The sequence below is a fragment of the Xenopus laevis genome, chromosome 2L (genome assembly GCF_017654675.1).
Source record: "Xenopus laevis strain J_2021 chromosome 2L, Xenopus_laevis_v10.1, whole genome shotgun sequence".
Classification (NCBI taxonomy): Eukaryota; Metazoa; Chordata; class Amphibia; order Anura; family Pipidae; genus Xenopus; species Xenopus laevis.
The window spans coordinates 2,443,343-2,461,194 of record NC_054373.1 but is presented as its reverse complement, the minus strand read 5'-3'; the positions used below and the strand labels follow the sequence as shown (position 1 = coordinate 2,461,194).

General features: G+C 43.9%; 1 protein-coding gene across 2 annotated transcripts in view; it reads left to right on the top strand.

The window, feature by feature from the left end:
* Positions 1 to 16,710, top strand: part of polq.L (polymerase (DNA directed), theta L homeolog) — a 36,190-nt gene extending 19,480 nt beyond the window's left edge. For both annotated transcript variants that reach the window (XM_041581407.1, XM_018245806.2), the window contains exons 20-31: positions 134 to 374; positions 670 to 863; positions 1,002 to 1,139; positions 1,264 to 1,438; positions 4,644 to 4,773; positions 6,226 to 6,341; positions 6,759 to 6,943; positions 7,162 to 7,273; positions 7,910 to 8,034; positions 13,081 to 13,228; positions 13,500 to 13,609; positions 16,183 to 16,710. In XM_041581407.1, the coding sequence (XP_041437341.1) occupies positions 134 to 374; positions 670 to 863; positions 1,002 to 1,139; positions 1,264 to 1,438; positions 4,644 to 4,773; positions 6,226 to 6,341; positions 6,759 to 6,943; positions 7,162 to 7,273; positions 7,910 to 8,034; positions 13,081 to 13,228; positions 13,500 to 13,609; positions 16,183 to 16,296 (1,788 nt within the window). In that variant the 3' untranslated portion in view covers positions 16,297 to 16,710. The remainder of the gene's footprint in view (positions 1 to 133; positions 375 to 669; positions 864 to 1,001; positions 1,140 to 1,263; positions 1,439 to 4,643; positions 4,774 to 6,225; positions 6,342 to 6,758; positions 6,944 to 7,161; positions 7,274 to 7,909; positions 8,035 to 13,080; positions 13,229 to 13,499; positions 13,610 to 16,182) is intronic.
* Positions 16,711 to 17,852: the final 1,142 nt, after the last annotated feature.

The following is a 17,852-nucleotide window of genomic DNA, read 5'->3' as shown; positions in this document are numbered from 1 at the left end:
AGGGAAATCTAGATCTATTAAGGGTTTAATGAGTCATTTTTGGATTATATCATCAGAGAGAGGCAACTGTCAGCTGTCCTCTTGAAAGAAACCGATTTCAGGTTGGTAAATAAGCCCTATTGTTCTTCTGTAGGTGGCTTGCTGGTTGTTGGACCCGGGATCCAAGGAGCGAACTCTTCATAACATGGTAACAAACTTCTTGCCCTATGAGCTTCCTCTGTTAGACGGTGTGGGGACGGGTCAGGGGGTGCAGAGCCTGGGGCTGAGTGCCAACAGTGACCAGACGGGGCGCTATAGAGCTGCCATTGAAGCAGTCGTTGTCTTCAGTACCATGAATGCACTGACCTCCTTACTGGAGACGGAAAAGCTATGGGGTAAGTTTGTTAGATGACCAGGGTTATTATATATGTTATGCTATCTCTTTGCTAATGTTGTGGCATTGTCCCATACACACCTCTTCTTCCTTAGTGAGGAGACCCCTATTGATTTCTATGTTACATGCCACACACATTGCCACTGATTGAAACCGTTGGCTGAAGGGTCATTTGCACACGTCCCACTTTGAGGGCCTCGTCTTTGCTGGGAATTGTAGTTTATTCGAAACTGGAGTCACTGGATGAGGTAGATGATTACATTTACTCATTGTTCTGTGTTCCCTGTCCATTATAGATGTCTTCCATAACGTAGAGATGCCCACTCAGTACTGCTTGGCGCTGCTGGAGTTGAATGGCATCGGATTCAGCACAGAAGAGTGTGAGACCCAGAAACACATCATGCAGGCCAAGCTCAATGAGATCGAGGCCGTAGCCTACCAGTTGGCCGGGCACAGCTTCTCTCTGACCAGCCATGATGACGTTGCCCAGGTACTGTCATATCAGGGAGATTCCTTGTGATCACCGTCACTGGGAACTCTTTGTAAGAGTTTAAATAAAGAGTAGCTGACAACTGCAAATCGAATTGATCATAGAAGGTAGAACAAAGTCTATTCTTTTCTGCTGCAGGTCCTGTTCATAGAACTGAAACTCCCTCCCAATGGTGATCTGAAAGGCCAAGGAAATAAGAAGACCCTGGGTTACACCAGGAGACCAGCAGTCAATGGCACCAGGGTCCGGCCAGGCAAGCAGTTCAGTACAGCAAAGGTATCATTGTAGAATATATACGAGCCCCCTGTGTGTAATACTCAATATTAGTGTTGTACAGAAGTCCGGCCGTATGACTGGGAAACGTAGAATGTTCCAATGTGCTCTTGCTCTGTCTCAACAGGACATTTTAGAGAAATTAAAACTGCTACACCCACTGCCGGGTCTAATCCTTGAGTGGAAGCGAATCACCAATGCAATGACCAAAGTGGTGTTTCCACTGCAGAGGGAGAAGATTCTGAACCCCAATCTGGGAATGGAGCGAATCTACCCAATATCTCAGACTCACACGGCCACAGGTGAGCCCCAGACTTCTTCAGCTGCCAGGCGGGGTCCCAAGTAGAAATCCTTGACCCACACCTGATCCTTACCCACCCCTTGACCTGCACCGACCCTAACCTGGGGCGCTTCCCTCTTTATATACCCACGCCTGTCGCGCTGTGATGTCATGAAAGGGGGTGGGGCCTGCGTGAGTATATAAAAATTTGCATACAGAGAGGCAGAAGTGGGGTAGAAAAAGGCCATAAATTCCATATGCGCCCTAGCATCCATTGCTGAAAGTTTTTGTTCAATTTTAATTGGGCCTCCGGGTTTCCAATACTTGGCAATCAAGATGTTAGTGTTAAATAGATGAATAGATGAAAAATACATTTTTTCGTAAATTTAGGAACCTGTTCTGGAAACATCAATAACAACGCTACTTGCGGTTCATAAGGGATGTCTAATTCAAGACCTCCTGTTATAACATTAAACACAGACTTCCACACTTGTTGTGACAATGGGCAGTCCCACCATAAGTGAAGCAAAGTTCCAGGCTGGCCACAGTTTCTCCAGTAAAGCGGAGAATGAGTTTGAGAAATTTTATGCAAGGTTACCGGTGTAAGGTGCCACCTATAAAGCAATTTTTTGTGTGACTCTAGGTGGTTAGTGCATCTCGTGGCTCCTGTCAAGATCTGTGATGCTTCTGACCATTGGTCAGGATGTGAGGACATATGAAGGTCTCTGTCCCATTTGATCATATAAGGGTACTTGTATTCCGGAGGGTCTGAGATAAGCGATTTGTAACAACTAGAGAGTATGGCCCTCATGGACCAACCAGTGGACGATAATCTCTCTAGAAATGAAGGCTGAGGGGAAGTTTTGAACCCTGGAATGTGGGCCTTAAGCAAGTGCGTAAGATGCAAATAAGTGAAATAACAATTAAGCTTTGGCATTCCAAAACCACCCTAATGAAGCCGGCCGTTGCAACACCCTAACAGCAGTGCGAGGCTTTTTCCCTCCCCAAATAAAATCACTCATTTGTTTCTGCAGTAGTTTAATGTATCGTGGCAGGAGATCAACCTTAATGGTTCTGAATAGTTATAACACTTTTGGTAAAGCAGACATCTTTGCGGCATTTATTCTGCCCGTCCATGAAATATATAAAGGTTTCCATTTAAGGTATTGATCTTGAAGGACTTTCTGTAGGGGAATATAATTATGTTTATAAAACAACTCTGGATCCTTAGGTAACCGAATACCCAGATAAAGACTCTCTCCACTCAAAAAATAATTACTTTTAAGGTGTTCTATTTCCTGCGCTGTAAAATGTATTTGTAGGGCCTGTGTTTTTTGAGGGTTAATTTTATACCAGGAGACACGGTAAAAGGAGTCTAGTTCTTGAAAAACATTAGGAAGTGTAATATGTAAGTATGTATGTAAGGTACGTATTACCAAACTTCGTTGGAATCCCCCTTATATTCCGATTTTGTCTAATTCTGATAGCTAGTGGTTCTACGAGGAGGGCAAAGATTAAAGGGGATAAAGGACAACCTTGCCTGGTACCATTTGCAATAGTGAAGTCATCCGACAGGACCCCTGATGTCAGAACTCCAGCCGAAGGCTTCGAATAAAGTGGTGCAACTGCCCGGAAAAAGTTGTCACCCAAACTTAGTGAGTGTCGGCTTCATAAATCCCCAGTGAATCCTGTCGAATGCCTTTTCCGCATCCAATGATAACAGCAAGGCCGGGATTTTATTTTGATTAATAATGTGTAATAGATTGTGAAATCTTCTGGTGTTATCAGGGGCTTGTCGTCCAGGCACAAATCCCACTTGATCGTAATGTATAAGGTTTGGTAGAACAGTATTCAGCCGAAGTGCCAGGATTTTAGAGTAAAGTTTAAGGTCAGTATTTAGTAAAGCTATAGGCCTGTAGTTACTGCAATGCTCCAGAGATTTACCTGGTTTAGGGATAGTCGAGATATGTGCCTGGAGGAACTCGGGTTGTATTTTCCCTGTATCCATGATGGATTGAAATACCTTTTATAAGTGGGGAACTAGAATGTCAGCATAACTTTTGAAATAAAGATTAGTGTAGCCGTCAGGTCCCGGGGCTTTACCCAGTTTTAGTAACTTGATGACCTTGAAGATTTTATCTTTGGTTATTGGGGCATTCAAAAATTCAATCTGGGATACCGAAGGGTGTGGTATATGTATTGAGTCTAAATACTGTTGTATTACCTCTTTGATAGGTTGTGGTTCATCAGCATTGCTAGAATGGGTTTACAAAGAGGAGTAGTAAGAGGCAAACTGATTAGCTCTCTGAAGTGGAACAGTAATCTTGAGTTGTCGCACCTTCAAATATTGTATCCTCGTGTTGGCCTGCCTTTTACGTAATTGAGAAGCTAAAAGTTTGTCTTCCTTATTACTTTTAGTATAATGCGACTGTTTAAGAAGTTTTAGTTTATATTCAGTTTTAGCAAAGAGAAGTTGTTGCAACTCCAGTTTAGATGTTTGGATTTAATCTGCTAATTCCTGAGAGGGATGTAAGTAATAATCATGTTCACCATTATGTATTTGGTGTTGGAACTCCCTTGCTTGAAATTCTCTTTTCTTATGGAGACTAAAAGCCTGTGAGATGATCTCCCCACGCATTGTTGCTTTGTGAGCTAACCAAATGGTTTGACAGTCCATCTCAGGAGTCACATTCTTCACAAAATAAGAAGTTAGGGATTGCTTCAAGTGTTCCTGAATTTCTCAATGTGTTAAGAGAGAATCATTAAATCTCCATGGGGTAAAAGTTTTCCTATTTGGAAACAAACTGATCTCAATTCCAATTGGGACATGGACTGACCAGGATTGTGTCCCTATCCACGTCCTAGTAGTTTGGGCTGTAGTTTGCGGATCTAACAAGACTAAATTGATTCTGGAATGGGTTAAGAACCTGGGGGAATGAAAAGTGTGTTCGGTGTTGCGCTCTCCAAACATCTATAAGGGCAAAATGATGTAAAAGTTCTTTAAATTTAAGGGCCTGTGATAATTGCTGCTGGGTGAAGGGCTGTTGAGTTGTCCTATAGATATCCATGATAGGATCAGGAGTGAGGTTAAAATCCCCCACCGTGGCTCAACACGACACGGAGCTCAGGATTCAAGAGTCCATGCTCTATGGTAGTTGACTCCGCCCCCCGTTTCTAGACATTTTGATGATAAATAGTGTGTCTTACTGACGTCCTTTACCCTCCAGGCCGTGTAAGTTTCACAGAGCCCAACATCCAGAACATACCAAAAGATTTTGAAATAGAAATGCCCCGATTGGTTGGTGAGAGTCCGCCTTCCCAGGCACCGGGTCCAACTGCTTTTCCTTATAGGAACAGGTGAGTGAGGGCGATCATGGACTTCCTGTATCATGTGTCCTGTTTCTTCCATCCTCAAGGAAATGTTTAAAGGGATACTGTCATGGAAAAAACATTTTTTTCAAAATGAATCCGTTAATAGCGCTGCTCCAGCAGAATTCTGCACTGAAATCCATTTATTAAAAGAGCAAATAGATTTTTTTGTATTCAATTTTAAAATCTGACATGGGGCTAGACATTTTGTCAATTTCCCAGCTGCCCCAGTCATGTGACTTGTGCCTGCACTTTAGGAGAGAAATGCTTTCTGGCAGGCTGTTGTTTTTCCTACTCAGTGTAACTGAATGTGTCTCAGTGGGACATGGGTTTTTACTATTGAGTGTTGTACTTAGATCTACCAGGCAGCTGTTATCTTGTGTTAGGGAGCTGCTATCTGGTTACCTTCCCATTGTTCTTTTGTTTGGCTGCTGGGGGAGGGGGTGATATCACTCTAATTTGCAGTACAGCGGTAAAGAGTGATTGAAGTTTATCAGAGCACAAGTCACATAACTTGGGGCAGCTGGGAAATTGACAAAATGTCTAGCCCCATGTCAGATTTCAAAATTGAATATAAAAAAATCTGTTTGCTCTTTTGAGAAATGGATTTCAGTTCAGAATTCTACTGGAGCAGCACTATTAACTGATTCATTTTGAAAAAAATGTTTTTTCCCATGACAGTATCCCTTTAATGGCCAACATTCTCAGTTGCTTGTACAGGTATATGGACTCATTGTGTGTTAGAGTTTCACTTGTTAATTGCATATTGACATGGATACAAGTAACGCTTCTGTTGGATCAGCTATGTGGGCACACAGGTAATCACGGCAGTCATGGGGGTTCCTAAGCTGCAGGGGCTGGAAGAAGCTAAATCTGTTTGATATTCACATTACAGACTGACATTGTCCCAACAGGAGGCAGAAATTCTGACAATAATCCCAGATTCACAGGCAAATCTCATATAATATCTGTTTTGTCACAGTTAAAAGGAAGGGAGAGCTCCTGTCAGCGGCCATTTTGTAATGAGTGACGAATCAGTAAAGTGACGTTTCTTCCTGATGTTCCTGCTGCTCGGAGCCTGCGCTTTGTACAATGTGACTGTAGCAGAAACCTGTACTTGCGGCTCAGAGATTCATTGCTTTGCCCCCGGGTTACTTTCCATCTCTTCCTTTTAACAAACTCTGCACATTGTTCCTCCTGAGCCCAGAGACCTGGGGATGTGAATCCGTTTGGGGGGAGCATCTATTGATAGTTGGGGGGCTGTGATCTCTGTGTAACAAATGCAATAAATGAGCAAATCTGCAGCATTAAGGGGGGCACACATGGCATTACCCCCTCTCTGAAATACAGGGAACAAGGTAACAATATCCTTCTGTCAGAGATCAGTCAACACAAGAATTACACAAATATAAACACGTTGTTAATGTTTTTGTGTTGCAGGAGGAAGAAGCCTCAGGCCAACACTCCGGGCCCCAAACTGCCAGTTGAACAAATCCCGGCAGAGAAGGGTCTGAAGTTCTTTGTCAGCATGCGCCACGCATTTGTGCCGTTTCCAGGTAGTGATGATGAAAGCCGGGCTTGACTGTTTCACTTGCATTTAGAGAGTTCTCAGTATTTGCAGCCAATATTCCCAGGGATGCAGCAAAACTAACTCATTTGTGCTGAACATAAGGCATTGATGTTTCAAATCAGGGATTAGGTTGTTTATTATAAGGGACCCATCACCCTGAGAAATAATTCCAAATACTATTTTACCGTGTTAGTCAAGTAAAACAAACTCATGTACAACATCTCTACCTACTTCTTTAGTTAACTAAAGCTTAAGCTTTAGTTCTAATTTGAGGCCACAATCTTTTTGATCGCATTACCCTCTAAATAAGGGAAACTTCCCCTTTCCAAAACATCTCTTGCCTTGTACTGTATGTTTTGAAATGTTATTGAAGCGTCTATTTATTATTGGTTGTGCTTTGCAGGGGGGCTAATATTGGCAGCGGATTACTCCCAGTTAGAGCTGCGGATTCTCGCCCACTTGTCCCGTGATCGTCGCCTCATTCACGTTCTAAACGGCGGCTCCGACGTGTTCAAGAGCATCGCTGCCGAGTGGAAAATGATCGACCCTGAAACTGTCACTGACGATGTCCGGCAACAGGCCAAGCAGGTCAGAACCGATCTCCCAAATGGGTCTCTGGCAATAAATACTATTCTTGTTATAGGACTATTATTGCTCTTTAATTCCCATTGTAAGGCCACATGGACATTGTATTGGAGGGGATTCTGGTTTAACTCTCTGCTCTCCAGTCTCCCGTGTTGTTGCTAGGGACTGGGGAGTTGGCAGGGTGTTGCTAGGTTTCCTAAAAATCACTTTTCTCTTGGCAGATCTGCTATGGAATCATTTATGGGATGGGAGCCAAGTCACTGGGAGAGCAGATGGGCATTGAGGAGAATGATGCCGCCTGTTATATTGACACTTTCAAGGCCAGATACACAGGTAAGTGTTTCCTATTTGTTACCCCTCTGGGAGGGGATCAGTTGAGATGGGCGGCTATTGGGGGTTTAATGCTTTGGTGTGGGGGGAGCAGTTAGACAGCCCCAGGCACAAGGATATGAATATTGGTGGGAAGGGATCTGTATAGACATGTGTAACGGGGAGTTTGAGCAATTTATTATAATTTATGGAATGCGTAACCGCACACCCCGTAACTGCACACCCCGTAACTGCACACCCCGTAACTGCACACCCCGTAACTGCACACCCCGTAACTGCACACCCCGTAACTGCACACCCCGTAACTGCACACCCCGTAGCTGCACACCCCGTAACTGCACACCCCGTAACTGCACACCCCGTAGCTGCACACCCCGTAGCTGCACACCCCGTAACCGCACACCCCGTAACTGCTCACACCCTAAGCGCTCACCCCGTAAATGTACCTGACTGGTATATAGGGTTTCAGATCACAGTTTCCCCCCATAACCCCTTCTCTGTATATTTGTAGTTATACATTGGGGAGGGAGCTGCCACATTGTGGGCAAGTCCTAGTTCATATGAGCCTTTTATCTGATACAGAACATTTTCTATGGATCAGGAGAGCCATCACTTACCTTTTCTTTTGCCCTCGCACAGGAATTCAGAAGTTCCTGAAGGAAACGGTGAGGAATTGTGCCCGGGACGGCTTTGTGAAGACACTTTTGGGCAGACGCAGGTACCTTCCTGCCATCAAGGACTCCAACCCCTACGCCAAATCACACGTGAGTGTTACATTATACACTTGTCACTCCCCTCTGTCACTCGCTCAATCACTTATATCATGTGATAAAGTTAGTGGCCCCACTGCAGCTTGTCATCACCCCACACTGGGAACAGAAGCACAGAAATACAGTTCACAGGGGGCCATAATAGAACCCCAATATATTTCACTCTCACAACAAAAGCAGTTAAAGGAACACTCTACCATTACTGGGGGAATACCTATGCTGCCATAGTTTTATGGGATCTCTCTGTACAGACTATGAGCAAACTTAGGGACTGTTCCTGCTGAATTGTGCTTAGTACAGGGAATACCTATGCTGCCATAGTTTTATGGGATCTCTCTGTACAGACTATGAGCAAACTTAGGGGGCTGTTCCTGCTGAATTGTGCTTAGTACAGGGAATACCTATGCTGCCATAGTTTTATGGGATCTCTCTGTACAGACTATGAGCAAACTTAGGGACTGTTCCTGCTGAATTGTGCTTAGTACAGGGAATACCTATGTACCATAGTTTTATGTGATCTCTCTGTACAGACTATGAGCAAACTTAGGGACTGTTCCTGCTGAATTGTGCTTAGTACAGGGAATACCTATGCTGCCATAGTTTTATGGGATCTCTCTGTACAGACTATGAGCAAACTTAGGGACTGTTCCTGCTGAATTGTGCTTAGTACAGGGAATACCTATGTACCATAGTTTTATGTGATCTCTCTGTACAGACTATGAGCAAAGTTAGGGACTGTTTCTGCTGAATTGTGCTTAGTACAGGGAATACCTATGCTGCCATAGTTTTATGGGATCTCTCTGTACAGACTATGAGCAAACTTAGGGACTGTTTCTGCTGAATTGTGCTTAGTACAGGGAATACCTATGTTGCCATAGTTTTATGGGATCTCTCTGTACAGACTATGAGCAAACTTAGGGGACTGTTCCTGCTGAATTGTGCTTAGTACAGGGAATACCTATGCTGCCATAGTTTTATGGGATCTCTCTGTACAGACTATGAGCAAACTTAGGGACTGTTCCTGCTGAATTGTGCTTAGTACAGGGAATACCTATGCTGCCATAGTTTTATGGGATCTCTCTGTACAGACTATGAGCAAACTTAGGGGACTGTTCCTGCTGAATTGTGCTTCGTACAGGGAATACCTATGCTGCCATAGTTTTATGGGATCTCTCTGTTCAGACTATGAGCAAACTTAGGGACTGTTCCTGCTGAATTGTGCTTAGTACAGGGGAATACCTATGCTGCCATAGTTTTATGGGATCTCTCTGTACAGACTATGAGCAAACTTAGGGACTGTTCCTGCTGAATTGTGCTTAGTACAGGGAATACCTATGCTGCCATAGTTTTATGGGATCTCTCTGTACAGACTATGAGCAAACTTAGGGGACTGTTCCTGCTGAATTGTGCTTCGTACAGGGAATACCTATGCTGTCTTAGTTTTATGGGATCTCTCTGTTCAGACTATGAGCAAACTTAGGGACTGTTCCTGCTGAATTGTGCTTAGTACAGGGAATACCTATGCTGCCATAGTTTTATGGGATCTCTCTGTACAGACTATGAGCAAACTTAGGGGACTGTTCCTGCTGAATTGTGCTTCGTACAGGGAATACCTATGCTGCCATAGTTTTATGGGATCTCTCTGTTCAGACTATGAGCAAACTTAGGGACTGTTCCTGCTGAATTGTGCTTAGTACAGGGAATACCTATGCTGCCATAGTTTTATGGGATCTCTCTGTTCAGACTATGAGCAAACTTAGGGACTGTTCCTGCTGAATTGTGCTTAGTACAGGGAATACCTATGCTGCCATAGTTTTATGGGATCTCTCTGTTCAGACTATGAGCAAACTTAGGGACTGTTCCTGCTGAATTGTGCTTAGTACAGGGAATACCTATGCTGCCATAGTTTTATGGGATCTCTCTGTTCAGACTATGAGCAAACTTAGGGACTGTTCCTGCTGAATTGTGCTTAGTACAGGGAATACCTATGCTGTCTTAGTTTTATGGGATCTCTCTGTTCAGACTATGAGCAAACTTAGGGACTGTTCCTGCTGAATTGTGCTTAGTACAGGGAATACCTATGCTGCCATAGTTTTATGGGATCTCTCTGTACAGACTATGAGCAAACTTAGGGGACTGTTCCTGCTGAATTGTGCTTCGTACAGGGAATACCTATGCTGCCATAGTTTTATGGGATCTCTCTGTTCAGACTATGAGCAAACTTAGGGACTGTTCCTGCTGAATTGTGCTTAGTACAGGGGAATACCTATGCTGCCATAGTTTTATGGGATCTCTCTGTACAGACTATGAGCAAACTTAGGGACTGTTCCTGCTGAATTGTGCTTAGTACAGGGAATACCTATGCTGCCATAGTTTTATGGGATCTCTCTGTACAGACTATGAGCAAACTTAGGGGACTGTTCCTGCTGAATTGTGCTTCGTACAGGGAATACCTATGCTGTCTTAGTTTTATGGGATCTCTCTGTTCAGACTATGAGCAAACTTAGGGACTGTTCCTGCTGAATTGTGCTTAGTACAGGGAATACCTATGCTGCCATAGTTTTATGGGATCTCTCTGTACAGACTATGAGCAAACTTAGGGGACTGTTCCTGCTGAATTGTGCTTAGTACAGGGAATACCTATGCTGTCATAGTTTTATGGGATCTCTCTGTACAGACTATGAGCAAACTTAGGGACTGTTCCTGCTGAATTGTGCTTAGTACAGGGAATACCTATGCTGCCATAGTTTTATGGGATCTCTCTGTACAGACTATGAGCAAACTTAGGGGACTGTTCCTGCTGAATTGTGCTTCGTACAGGGAATACCTATGCTGTCTTAGTTTTATGGGATCTCTCTGTTCAGACTATGAGCAAACTTAGGGACTGTTCCTGCTGAATTGTGCTTAGTACAGGGAATACCTATGCTGCCATAGTTTTATGGGATCTCTCTGTTCAGACTATGAGCAAACTTAGGGACTGTTCCTGCTGAATTGTGCTTAGTACAGGGAATACCTATGCTGTCTTAGTTTTATGGGATCTCTCTGTTCAGACTATGAGCAAACTTAGGGACTGTTCCTGCTGAATTGTGCTTAGTACAGGGAATACCTATGCTGCCATAGTTTTATGGGATCTCTCTGTACAGACTATGAGCAAACTTAGGGGACTGTTCCTGCTGAATTGTGCTTCGTACAGGGAATACCTATGCTGCCATAGTTTTATGGGATCTCTCTGTTTAGACTATGAGCAAACTTAGGGACTGTTCCTGCTGAATTGTGCTTAGTACAGGGGAATACCTATGCTGCCATAGTTTTATGGGATCTCTCTGTACAGACTATGAGCAAACTTAGGGACTGTTCCTGCTGAATTGTGCTTAGTACAGGGAATACCTATGCTGCCATAGTTTATGGGATCTCTCTGTACAGACTATGAGCAAACTTAGGGGACTGTTCCTGCTGAATTGTGCTTCGTACAGGGAATACCTATGCTGTCTTAGTTTTATGGGATCTCTCTGTTCAGACTATGAGCAAACTTAGGGACTGTTCCTGCTGAATTGTGCTTAGTACAGGGAATACCTATGCTGCCATAGTTTTATGGGATCTCTCTGTACAGACTATGAGCAAACTTAGGGGACTGTTCCTGCTGAATTGTGCTTAGTACAGGGAATACCTATGCTGTCATAGTTTTATGGGATCTCTCTGTACAGACTATGAGCAAACTTAGGGACTGTTCCTGCTGAATTGTGCTTAGTACAGGGAATACCTATGCTGCCATAGTTTTATGGGATCTCTCTGTACAGACTATGAGCAAACTTAGGGGACTGTTCCTGCTGAATTGTGCTTCGTACAGGGAATACCTATGCTGTCTTAGTTTTATGGGATCTCTCTGTTCAGACTATGAGCAAACTTAGGGACTGTTCCTGCTGAATTGTGCTTAGTACAGGGAATACCTATGCTGCCATAGTTTTATGGGATCTCTCTGTTCAGACTATGAGCAAACTTAGGGACTGTTCCTGCTGAATTGTGCTTAGTACAGGGAATACCTATGCTGTCTTAGTTTTATGGGATCTCTCTGTTCAGACTATGAGCAAACTTAGGGACTGTTCCTGCTGAATTGTGCTTAGTACAGGGAATACCTATGCTGCCATAGTTTTATGGGATCTCTCTGTACAGACTATGAGCAAACTTAGGGGACTGTTCCTGCTGAATTGTGCTTCGTACAGGGAATACCTATGCTGCCATAGTTTTATGGGATCTCTCTGTTCAGACTATGAGCAAACTTAGGGACTGTTCCTGCTGAATTGTGCTTAGTACAGGGGAATACCTATGCTGCCATAGTTTTATGGGATCTCTCTGTACAGACTATGAGCAAACTTAGGGACTGTTCCTGCTGAATTGTGCTTAGTACAGGGAATACCTATGCTGCCATAGTTTTATGGGATCTCTCTGTACAGACTATGAGCAAACTTAGGGGACTGTTCCTGCTGAATTGTGCTTCGTACAGGGAATACCTATGCTGTCTTAGTTTTATGGGATCTCTCTGTTCAGACTATGAGCAAACTTAGGGACTGTTCCTGCTGAATTGTGCTTAGTACAGGGAATACCTATGCTGCCATAGTTTTATGGGATCTCTCTGTACAGACTATGAGCAAACTTAGGGGACTGTTCCTGCTGAATTGTGCTTAGTACAGGGAATACCTATGCTGTCATAGTTTTATGGGATCTCTCTGTACATACTATGAGCAAACTTAGGGACTGTTCCTGCTGAATTGTGCTTAGTACAGGGAATACCTATGCTGCCATAGTTTTATGGGATCTCTCTGTACAGACTATGAGCAAACTTAGGGGACTGTTCCTGCTGAATTGTGCTTAGTACAGGGAATACCTATGCTGTCATAGTTTTATGGGATCTCTCTGTACAGACTATGAGCAAACTTAGGGACTGTTCCTGTTGAATTGCTCCTTCTCTGCAGTGTAAAATGAAGTGAATTAGCCCAACATGTAGGCAATTAATAAGCTGTACTGGGTTCTTTCCCCTCTCAGGCTGAGCGTCAAGCAGTTAACAGCACAGTACAGGGATCAGCAGCTGATATAGTGAAAACTGCCACCGTAAACATTCAGAAGCGCCTGGAGGAGACTTTCCGTTCTGCACCAAAATCCCATGAACACCCCGTCCAGGCCAGTGGCACAGGTTGGTGTTATATGGGGGGGGGGGGGCTGCTACTCCTGTGCAAGGTTTATTTTACTGATTTTCCATGAAAGCAAAATAATAATTGTGTGACTATTACATTGTGGTATCTCTGCTTTAATAATTTATTGCCCCTCCACATCCCCCATTTGAAATGTTGCCTTTCCCGTGTGAGCTCCGATTGGTTGTTTCACCTTCCCCAGAAGGTTCTATACTTTGTGATGTGAGGGCCTGGGAGTTATTCACTGAACTTTGCACTTATTTGTATGAACAGGAAGGTCAGAGAGACTCCGCAATCGTCCTCCTCCCACCCGAGGAGCCTTCTTCATCCTGCAGCTCCATGATGAGCTCTTGTATGAGGCCGCTGAAGATGATGCCATCCAGGTACGAGTCTGATGACAAGTAAATGTACAATAAAGTGTCAAGTCTGATTGTATTCGAGGTAGAAATAAGCCCTTCTGACCCCTGCATAGTCACATGGACTATCCCACTCTATCTTAATGAGCCCTTAAAAGTAGGTTCAGGCAGTCACAAGGATTTGCCCAAATCCTTCTGAAAAAGGCCAAATCTTGGCCTAACCCCAATGCAAATCCTGGATTTGTTGCATCCCTAGTTAAAAGTAAGGTTTATGTGAAGCCACCCTATTAATCTTTGTGCTGACCAAAGCTTAAAGCAGAACCAGAGTAGTTCTGGCTGCCATATTTGATTTTGAATGAGCCCGTGTGGCCAGTGCTTCGGTATATACTGTACATATAACCTTTCACCATTTCTAGGCTTCATGGAGTATAAGGGCTAGGGGTTCATCTGTGTGGGGTTCATTGTTGGCTGACAGAGAAGTGCCAGTAGAGTGCATAAGAATAATTCACATGATGGATGAGATGTTACAGAGAGGACTCGCAGGTGACACTGTACATGGCTGGGAATCTCTGGGGGGCAGTTTGTGTGCAATGCTGACGTGGCGGAGCCCAGAGCTTTCCTGCAGAACTTACTGAGGCACATTCACAAGATGCTGGGGAAGCACAAATGGCACCGCTCAATGTTTTATACAGCTGCTGCCAATTAACTCAAGTGCTTTTATTGCTTACTATTAATTCTGCTTTGGAGAGCAGCTTTAACGTAAATAATCCCCCAAATCTATTGCAAATGGAATGTGCCGTTAGTATCGCCTGCACTCTCTGTGCTGCCCCATGCACTCCACTTGCAATATATATCACTGAGGTTTGGGGAGATGGAGTAGTCCTGAGATCAAAACTAAATTGATGGATCAGTGGCATTAATGCACATATTGTTCTTAAATGTGCCAATAAAGAGAGCGGTGTCTTCAAATGCCTTCCCTTTATGGAACTTCTAGTTGTGGCACATGAAAAGGTTAAAGTCTTGGAATCTTGTGCAACATGGTCACCTACAGAGTAACTTTATTACATGTTGTCCATTAGAATGTTCACTGGCAGTCTCCGGCAGCTTGCAGCACATTCACTAGCAGTCTCCTGCAGCTTGTGGCACATTTACTGGCAGTCTCCTGCAGCTTGTGGCACATTCACTGGCAGTCTCCTGCAGCTTGTGGCACATTTACTGGCAGTCTCCTGCAGCTTGCGGCACATTTACTGGCAGTCTCCTGCAGCTTGCGGCACATTTACTGGCAGTCTCCTGCAGCTTGTGGCACATTTACTGGCAGTCTCCTGCAGCTTGCGGCACATTTACTGGCAGTCTCCTGCAGCTTGCGGCACATTTACTGGCAGTCTCCTTGCAGCTTGTGGCACATTTACTGGCAGTCTCCTGCAGCTTGCGGCACATTTACTGGCAGTCTCCTGCAGCTTGCGGCACATTCACTAGCAGTCTCCTGCAGCTTGCGGCACATTCACTAGCAGTCTCCTGCAGCTTGTGGCACATTCACTGGCAGTCTCCTGCAGCTTGTGGCACATTTACTGGCAGTCTCCTGCAGCTTGCGGCACATTTACTGGCAGTCTCCTGCAGCTTGCGGCACATTTACTGGCAGTCTCCTTGCAGCTTGTGGCACATTTACTGGCAGTCTCCTGCAGCTTGCGGCACATTCACTGGCAGTCTCCTGCAGCTTGCGGCACATTCACTGGCAGTCTCCTGCAGCTTGCGGCACATTCACTGGCAGTCTCCTGCAGCTTGCGGCACATTCACTGGCAGTCTCCTGCAGCTTGCGGCACATTCACTGGCAGTCTCCTGCAGCTTGCAGCACATTCACTGGCAGTCTCCTGCAGCTTGCGGCACATTCACTGGCAGTCTCCTGCAGCTTGCGGCACATTCACTGGCAGTCTCCTGCAGCTTGCGGCACATTCACTGGCAGTCTCCTGCAGCTTGCGGCACATTCACTGGCAGTCTCCTGCAGCTTGCGGCACATTCACTGGCAGTTGATGGATATACCATGTTTTGCTGGTTAGGACAGGCTCCAGGTGGTGGGTTTGACTGCAGTTCTTCAGAGAATTATTGCAGCACTGGGCACTTTACAGTTTGGTTCTTGGCCCATCTATATGACCAGCACTTTGTGCCTAATATCTATCTATCTATATCTATCTATCTATCTATCTATCTATCTATCTATCTATCTATCTATCTATCTATCTGCCTAATATCTATCTATCTATATCTATCTATCTATCTATCTATCTATCTATCTATCTATCTATCTATCTATCTATCTATCTATCTATCTGCCTAATATCTATCTATCTATATCTATCTATCTATCTATCTATCTATCTATCTATCTATCTATCTATCTATCTATCTATCTATCTATCTACCTACCTACCTACACACATACACACACCTGCTGTAACTTCCAGATTCTCTCCATGAGAAGGCTGCAGTCATACTGAAATAAAAGGCAGTTTCCCAGGCATGTCTTGCCCCCCAATAGGCTTTTCCATCTGAACTGTTCTAGCTGCAGGATTTGTACATGGAATTGATTCTCTCTCTCTCTGCAGGTGGCACAAATTATAAAGAAGGAGATGGAAAGTGCAATAAAATTATCTGTTAAGCTGAAAGTGAAAGTCAAAATTGGGCCCAGCTGGGGAGATCTGCAAGATTTTGACTTGTAGGAGGCCAGAGGGTTTCTCTCACATGGACACTTGAATACTTGAACACGTAATGCAAACCTGCTGCTGTTACACCTTGATGTGGAGATTTGAGCTTGGTTGATTCTGAATTACTTTGATGCTGCTACAGACTCTGCATTCGGAAACTTCTTTTATTCTGTTCTATTGTGCATGTGTGTATGTGTGTGTGTATATATAATATATATGAATGAGCTCCATAAGGTCGTGAGGCTGAAGACATGGAATGACCCGTGGCTGGGGGTCGGGTTGTCTGCCTAGAGACTGATGGGAAGAAGCGGTTTTATTTATAGACTAAATAATTTATCTCCACTCTCAAATGAATTATATAAGATATATGAAATGACTAGTGACCAAGTGAGAATATATTGAATTAAATGTTCCAAACAATGAAATGAATTTCTAAAGAAGCGCCTCTGGTTTTGTGTTGTTGGTGCAGCAGAAGCTGCCGTCGGTCAGTAGCCTCAGAAAATACAGTTCCAATGATGTATTGAGAAGCAGACGTTTCCTTATCCTATTAGTAAATATCCCCCCAGCCACAATATCATTTTGCTTTCTATTCAGTCTGTTGCACTGGCTGTCCTGCGACACATCTGAATCCCGTGTCTTTTTAGTCACTGGAAATGAATCACAGCCGGGAAATGAGCCGACTATTCCATTTCTCCTTGGGCTTTTTTTCTTTAATAATTAGAATTCCTGATAATAGCACAAAATCTGTTCTGTAGCCTCAGTGGCTGTCAGACAAACATGGGCACGTCTCCTGTGTGTGTGCCACGCATGGGCAGCTTCTTATTATTACTTGCCTCATTTAGACTTCTGGGATTCACAGCCAAATATTGTACAACCCAAGGCTGCAAGGGGAAATGCTCAGACCATCTTCTCTTTCATAATAAACTCAGTAGAAACTGCATAGAATTCAATTTACTTCTCGTACCCTGCAGCCTTCTGATTATGTCTGGGTGATGCCCCTTCATTTTCCATGTTCATATCTGGCTGATCCGTGGAATGAATCTGCTCCATTGCAGGGTACTAGAATCATATAACTAGTAGTGGGCCTGAGCTACACTGACAGAATTAGCCCTTTTACATTGGATCCCTTAATGATCTTCAACATTGTGGCACAAAAGCTCAATCCCCATTTGTGGACGTACATTTGGTCTGGGCCAACCTTAATTCAAAACAAGGTTTTAAAAGCATATAAACATTGCCATATCCAAGAATGTATATGGCAGCAGTCCAATCTCACCCTACTGGCCTTCAGATAGGTTGGCCTTTCCAGATAATCCAATCTTAAATTAAACTGGAGTGCAACCTAAATTGGAGTGTAAAACAGCAAGTGCACATGGGCACATACCCTAATGCTGGATAACAATTTATCAAACAAATAAAGCAAACGGTTACCCCTTCTTTCTGACTCCCTCTATACAGTTACAATCAGCTCTTAGAATGCTCTATTTAATATTCAGGGAAAGCAAATGAGATTGGTTATCAGGGAAACATACCTTCTCTGAGCTGATGTGAATTTCTTGCATTTTAGGCCA